Source organism: Phodopus roborovskii, unplaced genomic scaffold (genome assembly GCF_943737965.1).
Source record: "Phodopus roborovskii unplaced genomic scaffold, PHOROB, whole genome shotgun sequence".
Classification (NCBI taxonomy): Eukaryota; Metazoa; Chordata; class Mammalia; order Rodentia; family Cricetidae; genus Phodopus; species Phodopus roborovskii.
Genome location: NW_026125444.1, coordinates 18,549,706 through 18,573,658, shown reverse-complemented (window position 1 = coordinate 18,573,658; position 23,953 = coordinate 18,549,706). Strand labels below are relative to the sequence as shown.

At 43.9% G+C, this 23,953-nt stretch overlaps 1 protein-coding gene across 2 annotated transcripts in view; it reads left to right on the top strand.

Annotated features, from left to right (window-relative positions):
* The first annotated feature begins 7,020 nt into the window (after positions 1-7,020).
* Positions 7,021-23,953, top strand: part of Chchd3 (coiled-coil-helix-coiled-coil-helix domain containing 3) — a 247,847-nt gene continuing 230,914 nt past the window's right edge. The window contains exons 1-2 of one of the 2 annotated variants that reach the window (XM_051175883.1): positions 7,021-7,272; positions 17,565-17,652. In XM_051175883.1, coding sequence (XP_051031840.1) covers positions 7,192-7,272; positions 17,565-17,652 — 169 coding nt within the window. In that variant the 5' untranslated portion in view covers positions 7,021-7,191. The remainder of the gene's footprint in view (positions 7,273-17,564; positions 17,653-23,953) is intronic. The other variant, XM_051175884.1, reaches the window with a different exon arrangement.

The window sequence follows — 23,953 nt, the reverse complement described above, 5'->3', positions numbered from 1 at the left end:
AGCAAAGCGCTTGCCATGGGTGGTCCTGAGCCCGGACAAATGTGAAACAAACACATGAGCTGGGTACCAGCAGCTGGAAGTAAACATGCATCTCTCTGCCTGTCCAACCCCTCAGCAGAAGTGCCCACGAAACCTTGATGCATTCCAAGCATTTGTTATTTGGAAGTAAAGAGGCTAACAGCTTGCATTTCAGAAATCTCTCAAGTTCCATGACAGGTAGATATTGTTAAAGGGTTAGGAGAAGGTCCCTGTGCTCTCAAGTAAAAATGGCTTGAAAATTCATCAAGGCCAGAGGAGCCATTCGGGAGAGATGACAGATGGAATGTTTGTGCTTGTTTAAGGGATGGAGATGAGGAATGAGCCTCACCTGCCTTGTGCTCCGTGCATCAGAGATGATCACTCTAAATCCTGCGCAGGGGAAATCAAAGGGCCTTGGGACCTTGGCACCTTTTGAATTTGGAAGTTATGCTAGGCAGGGGTTGTCTCTCCCTGTCTATGCACACTTCTCATTCACCCCCTCCCCATGTCCTATCCCCCAAACTCAATATTCCAGCCACTATAATTTGATGAGCAGACGGAGAGGAGAAAAGAAATGAGGTGTCAGGGGAAAACCCATAAAAATGAAAAAGGCAAAGCAGAGGACTGTCCAGGCAGTGGTAGAAAGTGGCTGCTTAGAGACCTGCTATAAACTGGGTGAGGTTTTACTCTAGAATAAACTTTATGCCGGACATGCCGGGAAATCTTGGGACATTGCCAAGAATATGGCCCATGTACAGAATTTATTTTAGCTATATAGTGTTAAGTGGTGTCTGTTAAGCAGTACAGTCACCTTACAGTAAGGCCGGCCACAGCATCCACAACTCACTGTGAGTCAGACATTAGCAGCAAAGGCACTGTCCACTGGAAGCTGGAGATGGATGGAGAGGTTCTTGAGAAGTGAGGGACCGCTGTCTCAGGATTTTACTCAATACATGAGTAGCTCAGTGGAGACTGCTTTGTGCCGTTACCAATGTTATATGCCAAAAGACACATCTTTATTCTGCACTTGTTAGTGCCGTTTACTTATTGCTGACTTGTTTTATGCTATTTTGAGTTTATAATCTCTTTAAATGTACTACTCAAAATCCTTATATTCCAAATATGCCGCATGAGCCCGTGCACTTGCACACACACATAAATGCTCACACGCAGGGGGAGCTACTCTTTAGCATTTCTTTGTTTTCAAATGGTTCTTTATGTAATAATAGATGGGAGGGTTTTGAAAGCTGGGGCCCTGTGACAGCCCGTCACACAGGTCCCAGTCCATATTTCTCAGAGCGTGCTCACGTTGATTAACTCCACCCGCGGCTATTTCCAGTGAGCTTAATTGGCTAGCTATAACTATGGCAACTATATGGCCTAGATTTTCTAGCATCATCCTGATTTCAAGGACTGTGTTTAATTGTCTCTCTAAGTACATGCCTAATGTCAGGGCAACTGCCTCAATTGCTTGCTCAGAAAGGAAGATTGTTGTATCTGCATTCGATTTCGGGCCAGGCCGCAGATTCCGAGTCCTCTGCTGTGTAGTTTCAGGGCTCTTCAAGAGCTACCAGAGGGCTCTTGTGCTATGATGAGGAACACACTCATTAGCTTCGCCGGCAGGTCGGGGACCAGGAATGGGCTCTCTGCCTCCTCAGGCTTTGTTCTATCACCTTTGTACCCTTGTCTCCCTATACTCAGGGACTGGGGACAGTCAAGCAGCTGGAGGGAGGATTTTGCTTTCAGCAGTTTTTGGTTTAAAGCTGGGGATTGATAAATCAGAGTGTATACGGCAAGATTTCTTCCCACCCGAGACTTCTTGCGCTTCAGTGGCTTAGAAGTCTAGGTGGGTGTGCCCCCCCCTACCTCCATACTCCCAGGGAGATGGGTGATCGGGGACGATCTCCTCCCTCCCTCCTCTACCTTCCTTCCTTCTTTCTCTCCCCTGTATATCCTTCATCCTTCCTTTCCCTCCTCCTCCCATCCCTTTCTCCCTCCTCCTCTCCTCTCTTCCATTCCTTCTTCTTTTCTTCCCTTCCCCTTCACGTTCTCCCTCCTGCGCTTCTCTCTTCCCTCCCTCTCCCCACTTCCCCTTCTTTCTGTGTCTTCCTCCCTCCTTTCCGTCCCCTTCCTTCCCTCCCTCTGTTCCTCCTCCTCCTCTCTTTGCCCTCCCTTCCTCCTCTCTCCTCCCCAACGTTTGATGTGGTAGAAAAGTAAGGGAAGGCATACAACAAGGAGTCTGAGGGCAACACTTTCTTAGCAACTGGATTAGTCAGGGCTCTCTAGAGGAACATAGCACACAACAAAGACTATTTAATAGATTGGCTTTCCTTGAATGGTCTGGGTAGTTCAACAATGGGTGTCTGTAAACAGCTGCTTATCCTACAAGGTTGACCGTCTCAGCCATCCCAATCTGGCACTGCTACTGACCTTCAGTCCACATTGGAAGGAAGGAGAATCTGGGTCCCAGTGTCACCAAATACGGTGGTGGCAGCAGCAGCGCCAGCAAGGGAAGAGGTGTACTTGTCAGGAAGGGGCCCAGGTGGTCAGGAAAGAAATCACTGGCTTTTCTCTTTGATTTTCTCATATCTGGGCATCTGATGGCAGGTGCCGTCCACACCAGGGGAGTGCCCTCCACTTTAGTGCCCCTAGGAACACTCAGTGGCAGAGTGGCATGTCTCTTAGTTGATTACAGATCCAAGTAAACTGACAATCAAGATTAGCTATCACAGTGGCCAAGCTGAGATGTGCAAAGAGCCATGCTACCTCTTGGGTCTCAGCTATGCAGCTAAGGACAGTGTTGCTGTCTGACATTCTTCTCTAGGATGTCCGTTCCTGGGGTGGAGACTGAGAGGAGTCAAGTACTTCTGTTGATGTCTGGATAGGCTTATGGCACCAGGAATAGCTTTTGGTGAAGCTATGGAAACCTGCATGCAAGCAGAAGCTTCAGTAAGCATAACCATTAAAAAGATTGCATCTTGGGACTTTCTCAGATTTCTAAGAAACCCTGGAAACTTCTCCAGGCATGTGTCTCTGCTTCATGCTCTGATTTGTGAGACTAAGCTGTAAGTCACTTCACGTTAGTGCCCCTTTTGATAGATTTATATTTTACTATCCAAAGTTTCCCATTCATTAAAAACCATCTTTGTATATTCTTTAAGAGTCTTGTGCATGTATACATTGTAATGTATTTTGGTTATATTTATCTTCCCACTTTCCACCTCTAATCACTTCCTTTAGACCCTCCTACATGTCATCTTCAAACGTCATGTCCTCTTTTTCTTTTTAATTCTTTTAAAAAAGTATTATAACTCACTGAGTCCAATTAGAGATGTGATCGAGCACACAGTGTGAGGCTGTCTAGTGGAGTGTGGCTGCTTAACCGAAGGAAAATGACCCTTCCCTTCCCCAGAAGCAATGAGTTGCCAATAACTCCTTGGCTAGGGCCTTCTGAGTCCTTCCCCTTCCAACTGGAATTTTGACTGATATTATATAGTGAACAACAGCTGCAATACAGCAGCTAACGCAGAGTGGGGAGAGAGAGAGAGAGAGAGAGAGAGAGAGAGAGAGAGAGAGAGAGAGAGAGAGAGAGAGAGAGAGAGATTGTATGGGTACGTGTGCAGATTAGAGTTTGATGTCACAATGGCTTCTTCAGTAGCTTCTGTGCCTCAGGTTTTGAGACAAGATCTCTTTACTGAATCTTCAACTTGTCCCTTCATCTGGACTGGCTGACTAGGGAGCCCAAGGAACTGCATCTGTCTGCCCATCCCTGACACCTGCTTGTAGCTTCTTATGTGGGTGCTGAGGATACAAACTCTGGTCCTTATGACCAGCCAGCTCTTTAACCACCCAGCCATTTCCCTAGCACTCTCTTTAAAGCGGAGACTTAAACCTAGAGCCTTGCCCATGCTAGCCAGGTGTTCTGCCAGGGATCCATAGCTCGAGTTCCACCTTCTCTATTAAAAGAATGCTTTCACATTTCACTTTATTGAATGCAAAATAAATTTCTGTTCTTTATTAATGTGTGACTTACATGTCAAAGTGATAATTTATTTTAAGCGCGCAAATCAGTCAGTTTTAGTGTATCGATAGAGCTGCAGAATCATCACCATGAACTAGTTTTAACCTGTTTCTATCAACCATGCTGCAATGAAACATTGCACCAATTACAACTCCATCTCCCACTCACCCTCCCAGGCCCCCTAAGCCCAATCTACTTTTGCTTATTCTGCACACTTCACTTAAATGGAAATCACACAATATATCTTCTTTCTGTGTCTGGAATTTTTCTTGGGAATAATAAAATAAATGCAGTTATTTATCTCATATATGTCTGCCTGTATCTATGTGTACCGAGCGTATGCCTGGTGCCTGCAGAGGACAGAAAAGGGGTCTGGTAGCTGAGCACTGGAGTTACTAGCAGTTTTGAGCTGCCACACGGGTGTTGGGAACTGAACCTGAGCAGCGCAGGCTCTTAACTGTTGAGCCTTCCCTCTAGCCCTTGGCATAACGCCTAATGTTATGACATAATATTTCATCAACATTGTAGCATAGGCCAGCACTTTGTACCCTTTTGTTACCCGATACTATTCCATTATCTGGAAATGCTGCATCATGTTTATTTAATCAATACTTGGACATTGGGGCTGTTTTTGATTCTATCCCCCACGGAATTGATGTGTTCATTTCATTTTGGGCTTGCTAGTTGCAGCATATAGAAATTCACTGGGACTTTTTGACTTTATTTTTACTGTGATCTTACATTTTGAAACCTTGCTGAACTTTTACAAAGAATGCCTTGTTTTTTTTTTTTTTTTTTTTTTTTTTTTTTTTTTTTTGTAGATACTTTGGGATTTTCTATTTATAAGATTGTGTCATGTGGGACCAAGGCAGTTTTACTTTTCCTTTCCATCTGGATGTTTTTATTCTGCTTACGGTCCCTGTTTTCACCCCTCCGTAGTCTGCTGTGACGTTCTCTGCTTCAGACTCATTACCCGAGCTGCTCCGCATCTCTTCTTGTGTGCTGTGAATTTCATGTTTCAGCTTGAGAAAGTGGTACCAAAAATAGACAAAAAGGGAGAGAGAGGGAATCTGGGTGGTTCAAGTTGAGGTTTTTGTTTTCTTTTTCTTTTTGTCAAGCTTAGCATTGTATTTCCTACGTTTCTGGATAATAAATGTTGCCTTTGGGTTAGATGACGAAAAGGAGACTATAGCCAGGGTCACTTGTTCTCCATAGTTCAGGAAGAGATGGTATGAATGATGGGCCTTGGAATAGGAGAACAATATTGTCAATGTAAGCATCCCCCCCCAAGATGTATTATTACTCTTTTTAGCAGGATTCTCTAGTGTTGTTTGAAACGGACTAGGAATTTGAAAGCATTTTGGATCTTCTGCCAAGAAGACCACGGAAATGCTTTTGTTTCCCAACGAAGTCATCTACTTCTTTCCCAAGCTTGGCTTTCTTCATTGTTAACAACGGCAGTTTTTAATCTCTTTACTCTCCGTACGGAAAGCCTTTAATTTTGCAAGTATCTACTGAGCATCTGTTATACATAGCATCCCCAATACATGCGGTGTATGTTCTAAGAAGCAAGGCTGTTTGTGGGGGGGCACTGTAAGGAAAGAGAATCTTTGGGTGTTTGGGTTCCCTGCAGAAGGATGTTTAACTGTGTTATAACTTGAGGACAAGTAGGGGAGCAGATAGTCTCAAAACTGGGAGATAATATAGTGTGATTTAGGATGCACATATGTTGAAAAGGGCAGCAAGATGAGATGAAATGAACACCCTGCTACTGACCAGGAATATAGGAATGGGAGAGAGATAACTTTTGCTGTACAAATTCTGACACTGTGACAAATAAATGAGGCTCAAAATATTTCTTCAATGTTGTGGATCCCTCTGGCATAAAAGGAGGCTAGTTCTTTCCCCTCCCATTTCCTTCCTCTCCCTTCTACCCACCTCTCCTTCCTCTCTTCTCCTCCCTCTCCTCCCTTTTCCTCCCTCACATAGCTAGGGCTGTGTGTATTGCATATATACCTGATCTATATCAACATCTCCATGCATCTAACCTATAAAGAATATTTATCTGCCTCTGTAAATTTAAGAACACTCTGTACTTTTAACAAGTGTCTAGCAAAGACAAAACGAAACAAAAGCAAAAGCAAAAACAAAACCGAAATACATGGATAATCTAATTTTTTTTAGTTTTCAAGGAGGTAAAGTTCTGAACTAGAAACTTTCCAAAATAGATCATCTTAATTTTGTCTAATGCTGAATTTGTTCCTCCATGAATTCACGCCATCTTTTTGTCTGGTGAGCTAACTATTGAAGGAGCAGGGGAAGTACAAATTTGGGAAATAGTGTTCTGTCTTGCATGGCTGGTGTAAATAAATTTTTTCTATGTGTTTTCGTATGCATATTTGAAAGCCCTAACACTGAAGGTTTCATTTCACACAGACGAACAAATACATAGGCCATGAGACAGGAACATAAGCAAATAGGGTCTCGGCCCCTTAAAGTTTAAGACTAAATGGCAGAATGTTAAGTTTAGTGACAGAGGTTTGAGAATAGGGATGTAAGAATTGCTTCTTTAGCGGAGTGCGACTCCCACATCTAGCTTTGAGTTGTGTGGAGAACCACTGCCTACTTAACTGACCAAAGTTTCTAGAGTAAGTTGCCAATCAAGCTGATTGGGTGAACAAACTTTCTTGAAAGTAGACCTGTTAGAGTCCTCCCTGGCCGTCAAAGACTACAACTCCCAGAAAGCTCTACTCCTCTTGCAGGCTCTGGAGCAAGAAAAGATGGTCATAACACCCGTCAGGCAAGATCAAGACTACAACTTCCACTACGCCCAGAGGCTCCGGAAGCCTCGCTAAGCACCAACCTGTTGCCATAGCATCCGGGTCCGGACCCACCAATCCTGGAACACCTTCCAATAAGAGGCGGGCGGCTTGCCCCCCGGGCCAACCCGAGGCGGCTTTCCCCTGGCACGTGACCGGAGGAGGCGGGCTTTTGGGGCCGGCGCCTTCTCCTTGCTCCTTGGGGTCGTGGCCTTGCTCCTGCCGGGCAGGGGAAGCGTTCCCGGGGCTTCCGCGCGCAGCTGTGCGCGTGGGTCCTGACGCGCTCGTGGGTCCGGTCCACGCTCGGACTCAGCGGGGACAGAAGCAGGAGCCATGGGCGGGACCGCCAGCACCCGCCGGGTCACCTTCGAGGCGGACGAGAACGAGAACATCACGGTGGTGAAGGGCATCCGGGTGAGTGCCGTGGGCGGGCGGCGGGCGGCCCCTGCACCCGGGCCCCGACGCTGCGACGTGCCTGGGATCGCCGCGCCTGCCTGCTCCGCTCCCGGCTCGCGCTCTTGCCCCGCTACAGGGCTGGGTGTCCGGGAAGAAGCCCGTGGTTTCGGGACTCGGAACGTTCATTCAGAGGAAGTTGGTTGCGTGCCAGTCTCCAGGCGGGCTCTGTGCTGGGGCGGATGGGGGTGCCGGGTCTCCACGTCGTCCTTGCTCAGTAGCTGCGGGACTTCATTGAAACTCTGTGTGCCTCCTGTTCAACGCGAACTTTGCTTTTCCATGCACATCGCGCTCTCTCTCTGGGTGCATTGGCGTTGTAAGGATGACCCTTATTTGCCTCTGTCATTCAGTGCCCCTCTTCTCGTAGCGCCGCTTGTCCCAGCACATGCACACACGTGAGCACACACATACACAAGCCTTCAAGTCATTCTGGCCCCGCTGGCTAACTTCTGCCTCCTCCCCTTCCTCCTGAAAATGTCGTTTTCCCAGGCGCCACCCCTGTGGTTTGTTGGCCCAAGTTTTGAACCAGGCCCAGTTACTACAGGCCTGCTGTCTGCCAGCTTGGTAGGGGCAGAGGTCAGTTTGCAGTTCTTCAAGGTTGCTAGAACTAAGGCAGTCAGCTGTGAGGGATATGTTGTAGAGACTTTTAGAATCCCCCTGTGTGGACTTGGCTGCATGAGCTGAAAGCTTGTGTGTTCTCTAGGGTGTCAGGATACCGGCACTATCTTCGTAAACACCCTACATTATGGTTTGGGAAGTATGCCTGTACCTAGTGAATAAAGGATTGCGGGTCCAGAAGGTTTTAGAGGACCTTTTATTTTCTGTTTAGTGTTTATGCACAACTGCCATTAACCGGTTAATGATGTAAGATCATTTTTCCCACTCTTGTTACAAGGAAATAAAACTTTAAAAACATTTCAAGTGTTTAAAAACTTTTCCCTCTGAAATTTGTTAATCTGAAAAGTTCTTATTAAAGTTTACCTGATAGAAACTTGAAACTGTTGAACTGAGGTTTCGTTTGTGATCAGCAATTCTCACTAAATTAACCAGGATACCAAACTACAAGACTTCATTCCTTGCTGTCTTGTGGTTTAGTTGGTACTTTTTGTAGTAAGATAAGAATTACAGTTGGGGGGTTGGTGGCCCATGCCTTTAATCCCAGCACTCAGGAGGCAGAGGCAGGTGGATCTCTGTAAGCTCAAGGCCAGCCTGGTCTAAAGAGTAAGTTCCAGAACAGGCTTCAAAGCAATACAGAGAGAAAACTTGAACCTTGTCTCGAAAAAACAAAAAAAAAAAAAAAAAGAATTTTTTGAATTTTTTTAATCTCTTTTGCTGCACAACTTGAAGTAAGCTTCCTTTCTCATATATATATTTTAACCCCTTTGCTACAGTCCAGACGTAGTCAGCCTTATTTCACAGGCATTGTATGCCACTCGGCTGCAAATGCCCTTGGTCAGGTTTCTTTGCTTCCTTTCTTTTTCAAGGATGACCTGTAATCTCCTGAGCTTCATTCAGTTTTCTCCTCTGGTGGGGCCGAGTGCGTCTTCCATATCTGTATCTTTTCCAGCTCCGAAGTCAAATGAGCTTGCCACTGTCAGTTTTTTGAGAAGAAATGTAGCCGATTGCAGTTTCTTCCAAAACTGGTAAGCTGTGAGGACTTGGAGGTCATTTTGGAGTCCTTGAGGTTATGCACAGGAGAAAGCCAACTCGGAATTAAGCTCACATGTTTGGTCAGTGGTTCTGGACAAGTATCTATCTCCTCTGTCGACACATCCTTATCCTTTAGTCCAAATGTTATCACTTCCTTTGGATAGGGTAGGAGGATAAGGTGTGTAAAACTCTGGATGAATTGTACACTTTTAGTTTATTATTATTATTACTGTTTTGTGGTGCTGGGAATTGAATTAAGGTCCTCACATGTGGTAGACAAGCGCTCTACCACTGAGCTACATTCCCATCCTGCTTTGTAGATTTATACATAAAAAGTGGCCACTGTAATGGTGTGGTTCCTTTCACATTTAAAATCCTAGAGTTCTTTGAAAGTGCACTGGAAGCAAACGAGCCTGGGTTCAGATCTTTGCTCTGTAGGATTTAGTATAGCTCACCGAGTGGACAAGTCACCCTTGGTTGCGTTTCCCTGTCTGGTGTTTGTGTGGAACTGCATATTAGTGAGAACATGGCATGTGTGTACCCGGCCCTCTGTCTAGTGCTTTGCCAGTGCTTGGAGTTCCTCGGAGAGCTGAAGGTTAAATTTATGAGACCACAACATAACTAAACAGGAGAGCATGCTGTACCCTCAGGAGAGTGAAGATCCTGAGATCGTCCATTCCCTGTGTGAGCCTCTTTCCCTGTGTAAATCTCTCTTAGCTGCTCTTGGTGTTTTTCTTGGCTTCGACCAGTCCTCTTGTTTGCTTTCCAGGCATGGGAGTAGTATTCTCAGCCTGTAAGCAAGGCTTTGACTTTAGGCAGTTGTTAAAACATGGACAGATGAGGCCCAGTTTTGGATTTCACAGGTTAATGAAACTTGACTGAAGAAAGCTTTTCAAATTTGACCAGTTTTATAATGCTTAGGATCATCAGTTAAGAAAAGTAAGAGTACACCAATAATTCAATACCCACTGCTGGGAAATAGTCTGTGCTGTGTTCCATTGACGAGGATAGTGATTTCATCTTCAGTTATCCTAATACAGAAAGAGTAGCATTTTGTGAGCAACAGAAAACTCACTAAGTAGGCCGTGTTAAATAATAGATCACGAGTGTCCATATTTTTCTTGCTGAGGTGCTTACAGCTTGCACTTAAAGGACCTACTTAAAATGTCAACTTTCCTGAGTATTCTCACTGGCAGGCGCTACTTTTCATGGAGATATGTATGTATGTATGTATGTATGTATGTATATATATATATGTATATATGTATATATGTATATATGTATATGGTCCTGTTTTTTCCTTTATTCTGAACAGTTGCTAGTATTTTTCTGCCGTCTCTGAAATAGCTCGTATTCTTATACCTGTTCAGTTTTGCATATGAAAATACTCATATGGACTGGATGAAGGATTACTCTAAGTCTCAAATTTTCCAGTGATAGAAAACAACATTTTTATTACTCACATATGCTTAAGGGTTTTTGTGTCCACTGCTGTGCCTGTTGAGGAAGTGTGTGCAGGACCCCTTCTTCCAGGGATTTATCTAAAGTGTCAGGGCTGCGAGTGAGATCTGCCAGAGTAAATGCCAGCTTCAGTGAGTGTCACTTTCAAAGCTCCACTCCTCATGAAAAGTTTCTGGCTTTGAAGCTGCAAGCTGACATTCATAGGAGCCAGTCAGCGCCGTGCATACCTCAGAACCACACCATGTGCTTGGGAGATGTTGGCGGTTGAGGGATTGCTAATGTGCGGTGCTGTAGACAGCTCTGCACAGAGTGTGTTAGCCACAGGGACTGTGTGAGCAGTTTAGTTTCAGCTTTAGGTTCTGTGAATGTCTTGGGACGTCTTAAGCTTTCTAGGACTCGGAACACAAGTAACAAGCTACATATGAACTGACAATGATGTGGTTTACAGAAGTGAGTCTGTGTGTTTCCCAACACCCCGTTTTCTTCTGTATATCGGATACTGGGGTGTCTGTGCCTTCAAAAGGCAGTAGAGAACCTGCTCACAGTGACCTGTTCTCACCTGGAGGGAAAACCAAGACAGAAAATTGATTGCATGTGTTCTTTAAGTCGACTTGATAAGAAACATCTGAATAAAAGCTAGCAGGGGCTTCAGTTTTGAATTGTTCTGTACCATGTGGCTCAGACCTTTCCCATCTCAGAGATAACAAGATTTCCCCTCTGAGAGCAGAAGACTTAGTCTTGTTCCTCTTACTCAGACTCTTGTGTCTGGAAAATATACTGATTTCTGGATTGGTAGGTGGTTGGTTTGTGCAAATTTTGAATAAGTGGTTGGGAAGAGATTAAGTGGAAGGACTAGATGATATATACAACATGCTCTGTGGAGCCCATGATGTGAGTCATACCGTGGTCAAGTCAAGCTCTGCCTTCTTACATGTCTTTGAATAGGGTAGGAAGGCAAGGGTAGCTGATTCTGCCAACCCCAATGCCCCTTATTGTACTGTGGTTCTTTTGATGTATAGACCACTGAATTTGTAAGGTTTGTGAACTCTTCCCCAACAATACAGTGAGCACACAATTTTGTGTACATTGATTTAATCCATGAACTCCAAAGTCCAGGGTCCTGTCCGTGTAGTTTGTAGCATCAATATGCGTATAGGGGTGTCATGTCACATTTGGTGTTTGTCTGGATGGAGATTCCAGAGGCAGCTGGAGCAGATAAAGGTCAGCAAATGGTCAGCCAGTATGGGACAAGGCTTGTCTAATGGAAGCCCTCTTTGAGGACAAATGCTTTCCTGGAGAGTTTCCTCTTAGGCTGCTTGTGCAGCTCTTCCTGAAGCTTATGCTGTACCTTTGACTCCCACCTCTACCCAACTTTGGGTTATTTTTTGTCACACAGAAGAGCTGAGCTGTTCTACAGCTATGGGCTGTGTGTATGACCTTGGCCAGCATCTTTTAATCTTGTCTGTTGCCTCCCAAGTCAGTGCCTGTTGCCAGAGATGAGGTGAAAGCTGAGCTTTCCCCAGACTGTAGAGCTTGGCTGCTGTGTCAGGAGAGCTGGGCACAGGTAATGGCGCTCAAGTTCAGGAGGATTGCAGCCTTGGGCTGCCATTGTGCACCTCAAAGGCCTGGAAATTCAGCTATGGAAGAACAGATACAAGGCGACCCCAAATCAGCCAGCCCTGCAGTGTGCTTACCATGGATTCTTTGGATGACATGTACACGTTTGCCTGCATGTGACCAGAATCTACATTGAAAATGTTTTGGTTGGTGTTAGAATGATATTAAGTAGCCATAATGGAGTAATCAGAGAAACCACAAAAGCAACAAAAGGGTAACAAATACTTATTGCTGGATTGAAAGATGTTCTACTTCTATGCCCCCCAAAAACACAGGGAGAGACCCAACACCTTTCACACTCCTAGGACAGCTGCTGGTAAGAACTTCAGACTTCATCTTCGACTCCATGTGGAGAAGAGCTCCTTGTAGAGCCAGGTGGTGAGAATAAAATAGAAGAGACACAGAAGTCTGGCTGAGGCTGTGTGAATAACCGCTCCACAGTAGTTTATGGTGTATGTACCATAATCTCCATATACCCCAGTGGCCAAAACTTTGACATCCCAGACAGAGGAAGCGAGTGTATTTTCCTGAGCCAGCCCTTTCTGTTTGAAGGGCGATGTTTTGAGTCAGCTTTAGGGATTGAAAGGACTTTCGTAGTTGCTGTAGAAAGTAGTCAGTATACATTTCGAAGGGAAGTGACACTTGAGTTATAGGTAATATGTCTGGCTAGTTATTGTTGTATGTAATTTTAATGTTGCAGTTCTTTGATTTTTGGGTTGAAATTTGGAAATGTAAATTAAAGTATATAAGTTACTGCATGTATAAATTACATAAACTTGTGGATGAGCTTTATACTGGCTTTATAATATACTATATTGGATGTGTAGTACAGTATATTGTACTTCGTACTATTTGTGGTGATAGTAATATGCAGTGATTTATTTTTTATTTTTAGTTTGTGTGTGCTAGGCAAGTGTTCTGTTGTCAAGCCCCAGCTGTATAGAATTATTAAAATATATTGTATCATTGGTACATTGTTATGAAATATATGGTATGTATGAATTAAATGTATTATATCACTTAGTGTAATGTATGTCATTTATATAGAACAAATCACAATAGCTCCAGAGATGAAGGCCCATTTCTCTCCTAAGAGGAAACTGCGTTTATGGTGTATGGGGAGATGGATGGGTGTACTGCTGAAAGACTGGAGATTGGAGCAGCCTCTACTGGCCCCAGTGTTCCCTGTAACTGGACATTACTCAGGGTCACCTGGGGATGGAGAGGATTGGAGTCAGTGTTTGCAGAACTTTTCCAGCTTTGTGGAAGAATTTCAAGTTTGCCCAGCAGCTGGTGTCAGGAACCATAAAGACAGACTTGGGACACTTACCTGTCATCTGGTACATGGGAAGCGAAGGCAGAAGAAGGGTCAGTTCTAGATCATTCTGAGCTACATAGGGAGTCTGGGGCTAACCTGGGCTACTTTAGACTCTGTTTAAAACAAAACAAGACAAAACAAGCAGACGAACAATGTGATTAAAAAAAAAATATGTAGCTAGGGCTGCTGGGGATGTAGCTCTGAGGTAGGGCTGGAGGCCCAGGGCTCAACCTCTAGAATTACAGAGCAAAAAATGAAGCAACAAGAAAAAGTGTAGCTGTCCCTGGGGTCTCAGGACACAAAGCCTCTTGGTACACTCTTGGTCATGGCTTCTTTCCCTTCCCATCTCACTTGTAGTTTAATTTGGGTCCCGAGGCAGAAGTACCTGCTAAGGTATAGACGTTCAACCAAGTGTCCCGAGGGTCTGGATCTGTACTTGATTTGTACGTGTATGGAGTGTTTGTTGACGAATGACTCTCACATATAGGAGCTCAGTGCCATGGAAATGCAGAGTTTCAACACAAATGGGAAATACTCTTGTCACTGGAGTGTTCGTGTTAGGTGTAGTGGGCACCAGGAACCATAGCTCTGCTCTGCAGACACTGTTGGAAGTGAATGCAGAATTAGTTTGGTGAGTGATTGCTCTTGAATGTTGACTTCATCTTAAAGGGGTCCGGAGGGAAGGCAATGCTGGCAGACATAACAGCCCCCTATGGTGGGGGACCTATGGGTCGTGAAGTATAAAGGGAGAATCCAGAAATTAGCTGCCACCAAATGAGAAGTGAGATGAGGGAAGAAATGATAGCAATTCAGTTGATGTTTTGGGATTAAGGAAGTCATGGCTAAGACAGTAAGTTGAGGTAAGTGTTAAGGACAGCCCTTTGTCTGACTTGGGATCCCGCACGGAGGTGTAACAGGCATTAACTAGGTAAAAGGAAATTGGGAGGAAGACAGTTGGACTCGTTGGATACGAGGTATTTCTGCCTGTCTGAGGCAGCTGTTTAGTTCCGATTTTCAGGCTGCTGAGGTTAGAATTCATGCATTCATCAGTAGCAGTTAAGGAAGGCGTGGCTGGATGTGGTGTGTGTGAGCCCTGCACTAGGGAGACTGAGGCGGGGAAAAATTAAAGAGATTGGCTTGAGAATACCAAGAGCACATGGAATGGTAGTGAGTTAAGGCAGAGAACAGGATGAGAGTCGTGCGCCCCTGAGGCCAGGCAGCAGGGGACGCCAGGGAGAACTTTTCCCAGGGCTGGATAGAGCCCTGGGAAAAGTAGTGTGGTGGTGCAGTGTGGTGCAGTGAGACATTGGAAAGGCACGCGATTCGTGCTGGGGGTGGGTGATGGCGTAGGTGCTGGAGGGAAGCCATATGAATAAGGTATGTTGCAAATATACACTAGTTTCTGTAAAAACGAGTGGAAAGGATTACCACTGCTGCCTTTTACCAGAATGCTTTTGTAGTTAGACTGACATACAGGCCTGATAGACAGGCCTGATAGTGGAGAGTTGAGGGACCTCGGTATGGAGGGCCATCACTTTACTCGAGTCAGAAGCCCCAGGGTCCTCAGCGACCTCTGGTTTGCTCCTTGTCTTAGCAGATGTTGAGTGTGGTACTGAAGAGGGATATTTGAGGTTGACCTTGAGACTTGCACGTGTTGAATTGCAACCCCAGCTCCACTGCAGTAAGACTGTGATCTGGGTCCTGGTATTTGGCTGGCAATCATTTTTTCACTCACTTACATAATAGATGTAAGTATTTTCCATGCAGGCTTGTTAAGGCTTGGATGAGTACAGCACTAGGGTAGAGATGAAATGAAACAAACAAGTACTAAGTCCATGTTAGCAAGCTTGAACCCTGAATGCCTTGTAGACATGTATTACTTTTGAGACAGTCTTCTCATACAGCCCAGACAAGCCTTGACCTCTTGTTACTTCTTTATGGGCCTCTATGGTGCTGGGATTACAGGCATGTGCTACCATTCAAGGCCCTAACTATCTTTTGAATGTTAACTGTTGTATTACCAAAATAGCGCCCCTCCCACAGCTTCGTTGTAGAATAATTTACATGCCTCCATATGTACTTGCATTAACTAGACAACCATTATGTTATACAGTGACCTTTTAACATTTTCATAATCTGAGCAAGGCTTGACTCCTTACCCCCATCTCTGCCCTAGGTAACTTGCTTTATTGATGCTCCATTTACGGAATTGCCTTTTCTGGTTGTTTCAGATAAATAAACTTAATATGGCCAAATGTGGTGACCTATGGCTGTAATCCCTGCACTTGGAGGGTGGTTGCAGGAGGTTTGAGGCTAATCTGGGCTACACAGTGGGATACCTGTCTCAGAACAAAAAAGTAATCCCATGGTATGCATTCTTTGGTGTTTGGTGATTTCCCTTTAGCTTCATGTTTTTTGGGTTCGTACATATTGTAGCTTTTACTGGAACGTCCTTCCCTTTATTACTGTAGTGTATTCTGTTCTGTGGATATGTAATGCTTTGTTTGTCCGTTCACCAGTAAACAGCCATTTGTTTGTTTCCACTCCTGCTATTATGAATAATGTCTGCGCACATTCTGTGCGAGGCTTTGTGTGGACATATGCTTAATAGCTTCTTAATTGATCCTTCAGTCTCCTCCAGGGTCCTTCTGTTCTTCTCTGCTTCAGTCTGTTGTCTACACTGTAGCCAGAGTGCTCTGCAATGCAAATCTGATTATGTTATTACCCTGCTAAAATACTCAGTGCCTGTTGCCCCCTGAAACTTAGTTTACTAAGCTCAAACTGTGTTTACAAAAAGTTTTAAAATCTGAAATATCCACCTTTTTCTATATATACACTCTTTTAATATACTCATTCATTCGTTCGTTCATTCATTCATTTATTCATAGAGGTCATTGGTTGTTTAACCATTGTATTTTTTAGGGTTATTGTGTCTGACATCAAAACCTTTGCTTTTTGGTCATCTTCTTCTGTAGTGGGAAAGGCAGAGAGGGAGCAGGAAGTGTCAGATACTGATAAGTACTATTAAGAAAACACAAAAGGGCCGTGTGTTGGTGGTGCACGCCTTTAATCCCAGCACTGGGTTGGGGGGCAGAGGCAGAGGCAGGTGGATCTCTGTGAGTTTGAGGCCAGCCTGGTGTACAAGAGCAAGTTCCAGGACAGGCTCCAAAGCCAGAGAAACCCTGGCTTGAAAAACCAAACCAAACCAAACCAAACCAAACCAAACCAAACCAAACCAAACCAAACCAAACCAAACCCACCCCACCCCACCCCACCCCACCCCACCCACCCCACCCCACCCCACCCCACCCCAGAAAACACAAAAGCAAGGACAATGCAGTGTGGACCGTGGGGCAGGTCACTCACATCTGCAGGCTGGAGTGTTCCCCAGAGCCTCTGCCCTGTTGCCAGCAACCTACTTGCTTTCTCCCCTGGAGGTCTGGTGGTGGCATTCCTCATCCACACGTGGTTTCTTTGCTCTGTCACTTTCTCTTCCCATGAGTCTTTTCTCCCCAGGCCCCATGCCCTCAGCCTGGCTGGATGCACTGCCCGCTGTGGTCTCTAGACTTCCATTACCGGCTGGCAGCAGAGTCAGGGAGCTCTCTTCACGGCATACTTTTAAATGCCTTGTCTCGTTATCCAGCTTCTCTGAGCAGCTTGATGGTTATGAATCCTCCAAGTCTAGCCTGTTCTTGGCACCCGATCAAAGCTGTTGAAAGCAATTGTGTGTTCTTAGCCTTGAACAAGAGGGAGGGAGGGAGAGAGGCTTGGAGGGAGGGAAGGAGGGAGAGAGGGAGAGAGGGAGGGAAGGAGGGAGGGAGGGAAGGAAAGGAGTGAGCTGAGGTCTGTTAATACATACGTACACACATACATACATACATCTATACATACGTAATTACTAAATGTTTACTGAACAAATACTGAAGGAGTTGTGGTGACTGACATTTTCTCCAAGATGATAACTTAGTATACTGCACGAATCAAGAAATGTTACTAGCAGTAAGCACTTAGTGCATTAGGAGAAGTAAAGGGGTGTGGCTTGGAGTTTTAAAGCAGCCTTTGCTTGTGTAGTGTTACAGCGTTTGTGCGAGTCTGATTGAGCAGGCCATTCGCTACAAAGGTCGAAGCAGATGTGGGATTACTTGGATGTTATTGCATTGTCTTTTGTTTTTGTCTCATCAGTTTCATTCTGATGTTCCTTTTGCAGCTTTCAGAAAATGTGATCGATCGCATGAAGGAGTCCTCTCCGTCTGGCTCTAAGTCCCAGCGGTATTCCAGTATTTATGGTGCTTCAGGTATGGCGGCACTCTTATTTTAGGGGCTTTCCTTTTAAGAAACCCTTAGTAGAGAAAGATGACGCGGTGGTCAAGCTCAATTGCCCTTTATCTTCTGGTGTTGGGATATTGAACTTTATAGGGTGAGGGTTAAAATCAGTGTCTAGAGTGTCTTTGAAGGTGTTTGGCTCTGTTGGTTAAATGCACCTGTGAATTTTCGTTTTTCTCACCCAATCCTCTGCTAAGAATGCCACTTCACACCTTTTGAGTTTAGTGGTTCGATGGTAGGAATATTGGAGTTTAAGGAATAAGTATTTAATAAATACCTTTTTTTTTTTTTTTTTTTAAGAAAATGCTTGGGGCGGGGAAGAGCCCCTGAAATTAGAAAATACTGATTTATTGCTTCTAAATTATTAAATACCTCAGATGTTTTTATTTTCTAGTAATTCATAGTCTGACCTAGTTATTGTGAAGATACTGTTAAGTGGCACCTGTGGAGAAATCGTAAGGCTCATCCGTACATTTTCTTGGATGACAACGAGCTAAGGAGACCCAGTACTTTCTTCTTCCCTCACCTTCCTCTGGCCCCACTCATGAGCTCACCTAGCAAATACTCGCTGAGAACCTGCTGTATGCCCAGCGTTTCTCGTTTTCTCTTCTGGAGACAGAGCCCGGCTTATGTTTGCTAGGCAAGTGCTCTACTGCTAGGCTGCATCCCTAGTCCATCTTGCTCTGTTGATGCTGCCCAGACGATGGCTGGACAAGCTGTTGATTGTGAAATGGCAAAGAGGACAATATGAGAGTGATTATTTTTGGATCAAGAGTTTTTGGAGTTTATTTGAAAGGGGCTCATTCGGCTGCAGGTTATGTAAGTGACGAAGATGAGCTGTTGGGCACTTGCCACTTCCTGGAGGAGGCACTTGTGACCCTAACTTGAGTTTCTGATACCAAGCTTAATCAGGAACAGTTTTTGTCTTTTCAAAGTTTCTTGTTTAGTAGGCATGTTGAACAGTTCTGTGGTTAATTATCACGATGAAAGGCAAGCACACATCCAACTTAACACAGCCATGCACCTCATTTATTCCACAGACCTGCTCCCCCGCCACGTTCTTCCAGGGAAGAGTAGAAGTCAAACCCCCAAGTGGAGCTGCATTTTTATTTTCTGTCTCCTTACTCTTTACATCTAGCGAGTGTCCAATCTTGTCAATGGTATGTCTAAGATGCATTTGAATGTATCCTTCTAGGTCCGTCTCTGCTGCTACAGTCCAGTTAACTGTCTCTTACTGCCCCTGCACAGAGCCCTATGTCGAGCTGTTAACATAGTGGCCTTCATATTTTCATGAAAAACGTGAATCAGTTTATGTGTGAGCCAGTTTGTATTGTGGCTCAGGTGCTTTCTCCACGGGATGTGTTTTGATGTGATTGGAACCATTTCCTGTGGCCTCTGAGATGCACCATGGCTGGAGCCTGTCTACTTTTTCAGGGTTAATATTTCATTATTTATCTATCACCACCCATGCTCTGCTTACTATGATAAACTCATGGGCCTCTGTCTTTGTCCGTTCACGGGAAGTTCCCATCTCCTAGGGTCTCCCTGCTTCTCAGGGCATGCTTATTATTAACTCTTAAAGTAGGAAAACTTCTGTTAAATATTTTGTAAGTAACTACTTCTGATCATTTTGGGATCCACTTTTATAAATTTATAAATTTACTGAATGCCTGCATTATAAATAATTTTTTTTTTTAGTTGTTTCAAAGAGGTTAGATTTTGGGCAGATATAACACCCTAAGATGTTGAAATGTTAAGTATTCCAGTTTAGGAATAAATTTTGATTTATGAATATTTTTAAATTTGGAACTTGTTCTAAAATTGGATGGCTCTCCTTTGTGAAGGTAGACAGTGATGTAATAATGATGAAATGATAAGTGATATTTATATGGTAGGTATTGTGCTAAATCCTTATCTCTTATCTGACCCTATTCTTAAAACCCCGTGGGAAAGGGCCTGCTACTAATGCCCTTCATGCAGAAGGAAGCTGAAGCACAAAGTGATTCATTATTTTACCCAGAGTCACACAGCTGGTGAGCAACGGAGCTAAGAGTTATACCCATCCATGTGACTCCGGAGTTAACGCCACTGTGTTTTATGACAGTGTGTGTGACCTGCTTCATTTGTAGACTAGAGACTAATAGGGTGGAGGGAGTTGCTTTGGCTGTTCTGCTGGGCTTAGGAGAGAACTTTCTGTCTTCTGAGTGCTTGTTCTTCAAGCTCCATACGGTCTTCCTCTGTAATGAGCTGAAGGAGAGGAAGGGCTTTGCTTTTTGGGTTGCCTTTTTTAAAATTTATTTTTCTGCCTGTGTGTGCGTGTGTCACGGTGTGTGTGTGGAGGTCAGAGGGCAACATTTTGGGGTTGATTTCTTTTCTTCCACCTTCGTTTGGTTTCTGGGGATCGAACTTAGGTTGCCAGGCTTTCATGGCAAGTACCTTTACCTACTGAGCCATCTTGCTGGCCCTTGGGTTGGTTTTTCAACTGACACTTTGGTAGTTAAGGGTAGGCTGGCATGTATGCTCTGAAGAGCCAGGCATGGATGGTGTGAGAGCTTGGCTTTCATGAGGAATCTGTCTGTTCCCATTTTAGGTGTGACATGACTAAAGACATGGTTCATGCTCAGCTGACATCCTGGGCACTGAAGACTTAGAATATTACCTTGTGAGTTTGACAGACTAGATTGGCCCTCACTAAAGAGTAGGTTCTCCTTACCTTTGACCACTAAGAATTACATACACTAATTAAAAGGAAATATAATAAAAATGTGGCTAGTGTCTGTCACGTGAGTGATGCAGGTGTCCTCCAGTTCTAGCCTACTGGAAGCTAGGTGTTTGGTTCTAGCCTGGGACTCACCAGTGCTGGGACTGACTCATCAGGTGCTCTAATGATGTGACTGAGGCTATGTGGCCAGATGGTTCTTTGTGCTGGTGGCTTGTGACTCTAACTCTGTCCCTTTCACATCACTCATCCAGGGCTGACAGTAATGGAAACTTTGGGGACATTCTGTGGACACAGCTTCGAAGCAGTGGTAAAGAGGGTGCTAGAGGTGTTGGCTCCTCATGCAGTGGGATCACTTCTCATGCCGTGATAGGAAAAAACCTAGTAAGGCTGGCATGTGGCTTCCCTTTGTTCTACCCAAGCCGAAAGGAGAGCTAACATTATCAGTATGGTATTTTGAAGTGACCTTGCCTTTATGTTAAGAAAACAATTATATCACAATTATGTAAATTAGCAAACATTAATTCTTAAAATTAAAAAAAAAAAAACGTTAAAAGTTCTAACCTCAAAATTTATGTTCTTTTCTAAGTTTCTCTCACTGGGGTTTTAGTCAGTGCTCATAATAGAGTTCTTATGATTCATTATTCAGATGTGTTGTGAAATAATTTTTCAAGTCTACCAAACTGTATTGATAAAAATGTCACCAGCTTTTCTGCATTTTTCAGTGTCAAGTAAATTATATATTAAATGTGAATTTTTAATATTTATTAAAATGCTTTCTTTCTCCTAGGATTTATTCATACTAGCCCTAGGCTGTTCACGTGTGTGAATATAGAGCGTTGTGCTTGATGGACTGAGAACCATAGGATTTCTGAATGTAAGAGCTAAGGTTTGTCGTATGTACATGTATATACACAAATACAAGCAATTTGGACAATATAATTTATGCTCTACAAAAGTAAGGTTTTTTTATTTCCCCCTTTAAGACTTTACTGAAACTTTTTCCCCCTCTTTTTTGAAAAGCCTTGAACCAGATCAATGACTCGTTGCAATGAGTATTTGCATGTAAAGCTGTTTGGGCAAAATAGTACACTGTGTGACACACAGCAGATTGCAAGGCCACACTAATAAATGAATGTGCTCTAAAGAACTTAGCTGTGTCCTTTCTGCCTCGGCTTCTGTGCTCCATTTTTGAAACTGTGTTGGCTTGCTTTTATACCAGCTAATTCTTTTCTTAGGCTGACAGAGGGGATGCCATTGTGTGTAGTTGCACACTGCACACTTACCTTTTTTTTTTTTTTTTTTTATTAACATCTTCCATCATTTGATTTTAAAAATCAATGTTGGCTATTGGCCTTTCCCCCCCTTCATCTTGATCTTTTAGTTTTGCTGGCCTGTGGTGAGGTCAGACTGCTCATGTTCGACCCTATCCACCCCTAAGAAACTGCCTCCAGATCAATATGAGAAAATCAGACAGGAAATGGTATTAGGAGGCAGTTTATTGGTTTCCTGAGCCACTGGGAACCTGATGAAAATGATAAATCCAGGGGAAAAAAACAGGACAAATGAGCTCATTCTTATTATCTTCACTGTGCAAGTTTCTCTGTAAATTTCTTGTCATTGTGAAAAATAGGAAAGATTTGCCGATTTGTGTTAAGCGTATTGCTGAGATCACTAAGTATTTGGCAGCCTTAACAAATTGCAGGAAACCAATTTGAGCAGGAAATAGCACAGCCCAAACTAAGCAGCCAATTTAGGGAAACAGATTCATCTATATGTTGTATGTATTTTTCTCTCAGAATCTGGCCCTTCTGGTTATTTTTAAACAGCTCTTTAAGGCTCATTTAGACGCAGCACTGTTAGGGAGAGTTCAAAGTCGTCAAGTTCTGCTTATTCCCTTGACTGGTGTTTTCACATCTGAGTGAAGAAGGTACTGTATCTTAGATCTCCTTCGGTCATGTGAAACTTTGTGGGTGCCCGTATCCTAATCTGTATTTTTTTGGATTACGTAGTGAATAATTTGCCTGGAGGTTCCACAGCATTAAATATAATCTCTAATGAGTGCATTCTGCTCCTAAAAGAAGATCTCTATCTACGCAGTCCATATTTAATGAGTGATGTACAGATACTGGTATGTATGGCCATGATCTTGGACTTCAGAGAACAGTTTGATTAGGTCATATTTAAGGTGATGGTGTTGTGCAGTATTTTTGAGTAAAGGAACCAATGTGGAAATGAGGTGGAGTGTATATAGAAGTCTGGGAGGCAGTTTAGGAAATGGAGAAAGCGGGCCAGGAGCTTGGCCTGCTGCGAAGGCGTGTGGACTTGAGGCAGACCCTGAGGAGACAGGGATCTGTGAATGTGGCAGACATTTCCCATAATGTCAGCACATAGACCACACTATTTCTGGTAAGGTTTCCTGGGGCCGAACCAGAAGGTAAGGAGCTTCACATTTTCCTCTGAGGCACTGCCAGTTACTGAGAAATCCCATCTAAGTTTAGGGTACAAGATTAGAAAATTGCATTAGTTGCTTATTCCTTCATGTACATCCAGATGTTAATAATGTTTTTTATGGCTAAAAATCAAGTGCTGATTTTTCATTGATATTTTTATATTTAACAAAGATATCTGAGTGGTAAGAATGCGTATATTCATTCTACCATTGCTCAAAATAAGACTGTTTTCCTTTTAAGTGAAAAAAATTGTAAGTTTTTATTATCCTTATTTGGCACTGTACGGGACAGGACAAGGAATAGAAATGTTCTCAGCTGCGCGAGGCCTTTCGGCAGCTCTGTAGGCTCCAACAGGTGAATTTTGAGCAGGTGAAGTGAGATGTTAAGATGGCTCAGTGGTGAATGAAAGTGGCCTCTCCATATGCTCATGTGTTTGAAAGCGTAGTCCCTAGTTATGGAACTCTTTTAGAAAGGGTAAGGTATGGCCTTGTAGTCACGGGGATGGACTTTGAGGTTTCAAAAGACCATGCCAGGCCCAGCCTCACTGCCTGCAACTCGTGGATGAGATGTGAGCTCTCAGCTCCTGCCCCTCTGCCCCTCTGCCATGCTGCCGGTGATGGTACTCATGGACTCGCTGTCAAACTCAGCAAGCCCCTAATTAAATGCTTTGCTTTGTAAGTTGTCTTACTTGAGGTGTTTTCTTCTCAGCAGTAGAACAGTAAGTAAGACAAGAGGTTGGTTTCTTGGCGGGGTAGGGTAAGGATGAGTTGAAACCAGGTAGGGGAGGGAAGCCATTGTATGGCCTTTGTAGATAGATGTAGTAATGGCTGGGGGCCTGGGCCACCTGGTGACGTAACGATAAGGCTGCATGGCTGGGTAGTGGTGATTCTTGGCTTAGTCCTTCTCATCGGAATCATTTTAATTATCATCTGATTCATTACTCTTGGCCTTACATTTTCTTTTAAGAAACAGGAAACGTTTAAAATCTCTTTATCTGAACATTACAAGGAGGACTTAGGCCTTTATATGCAGCAGCCAATTCCTGGCTAGAAGTTTATGTTTTAGGGCAGTCTGGGGATAGTGCAAGAGGGGTCACACACA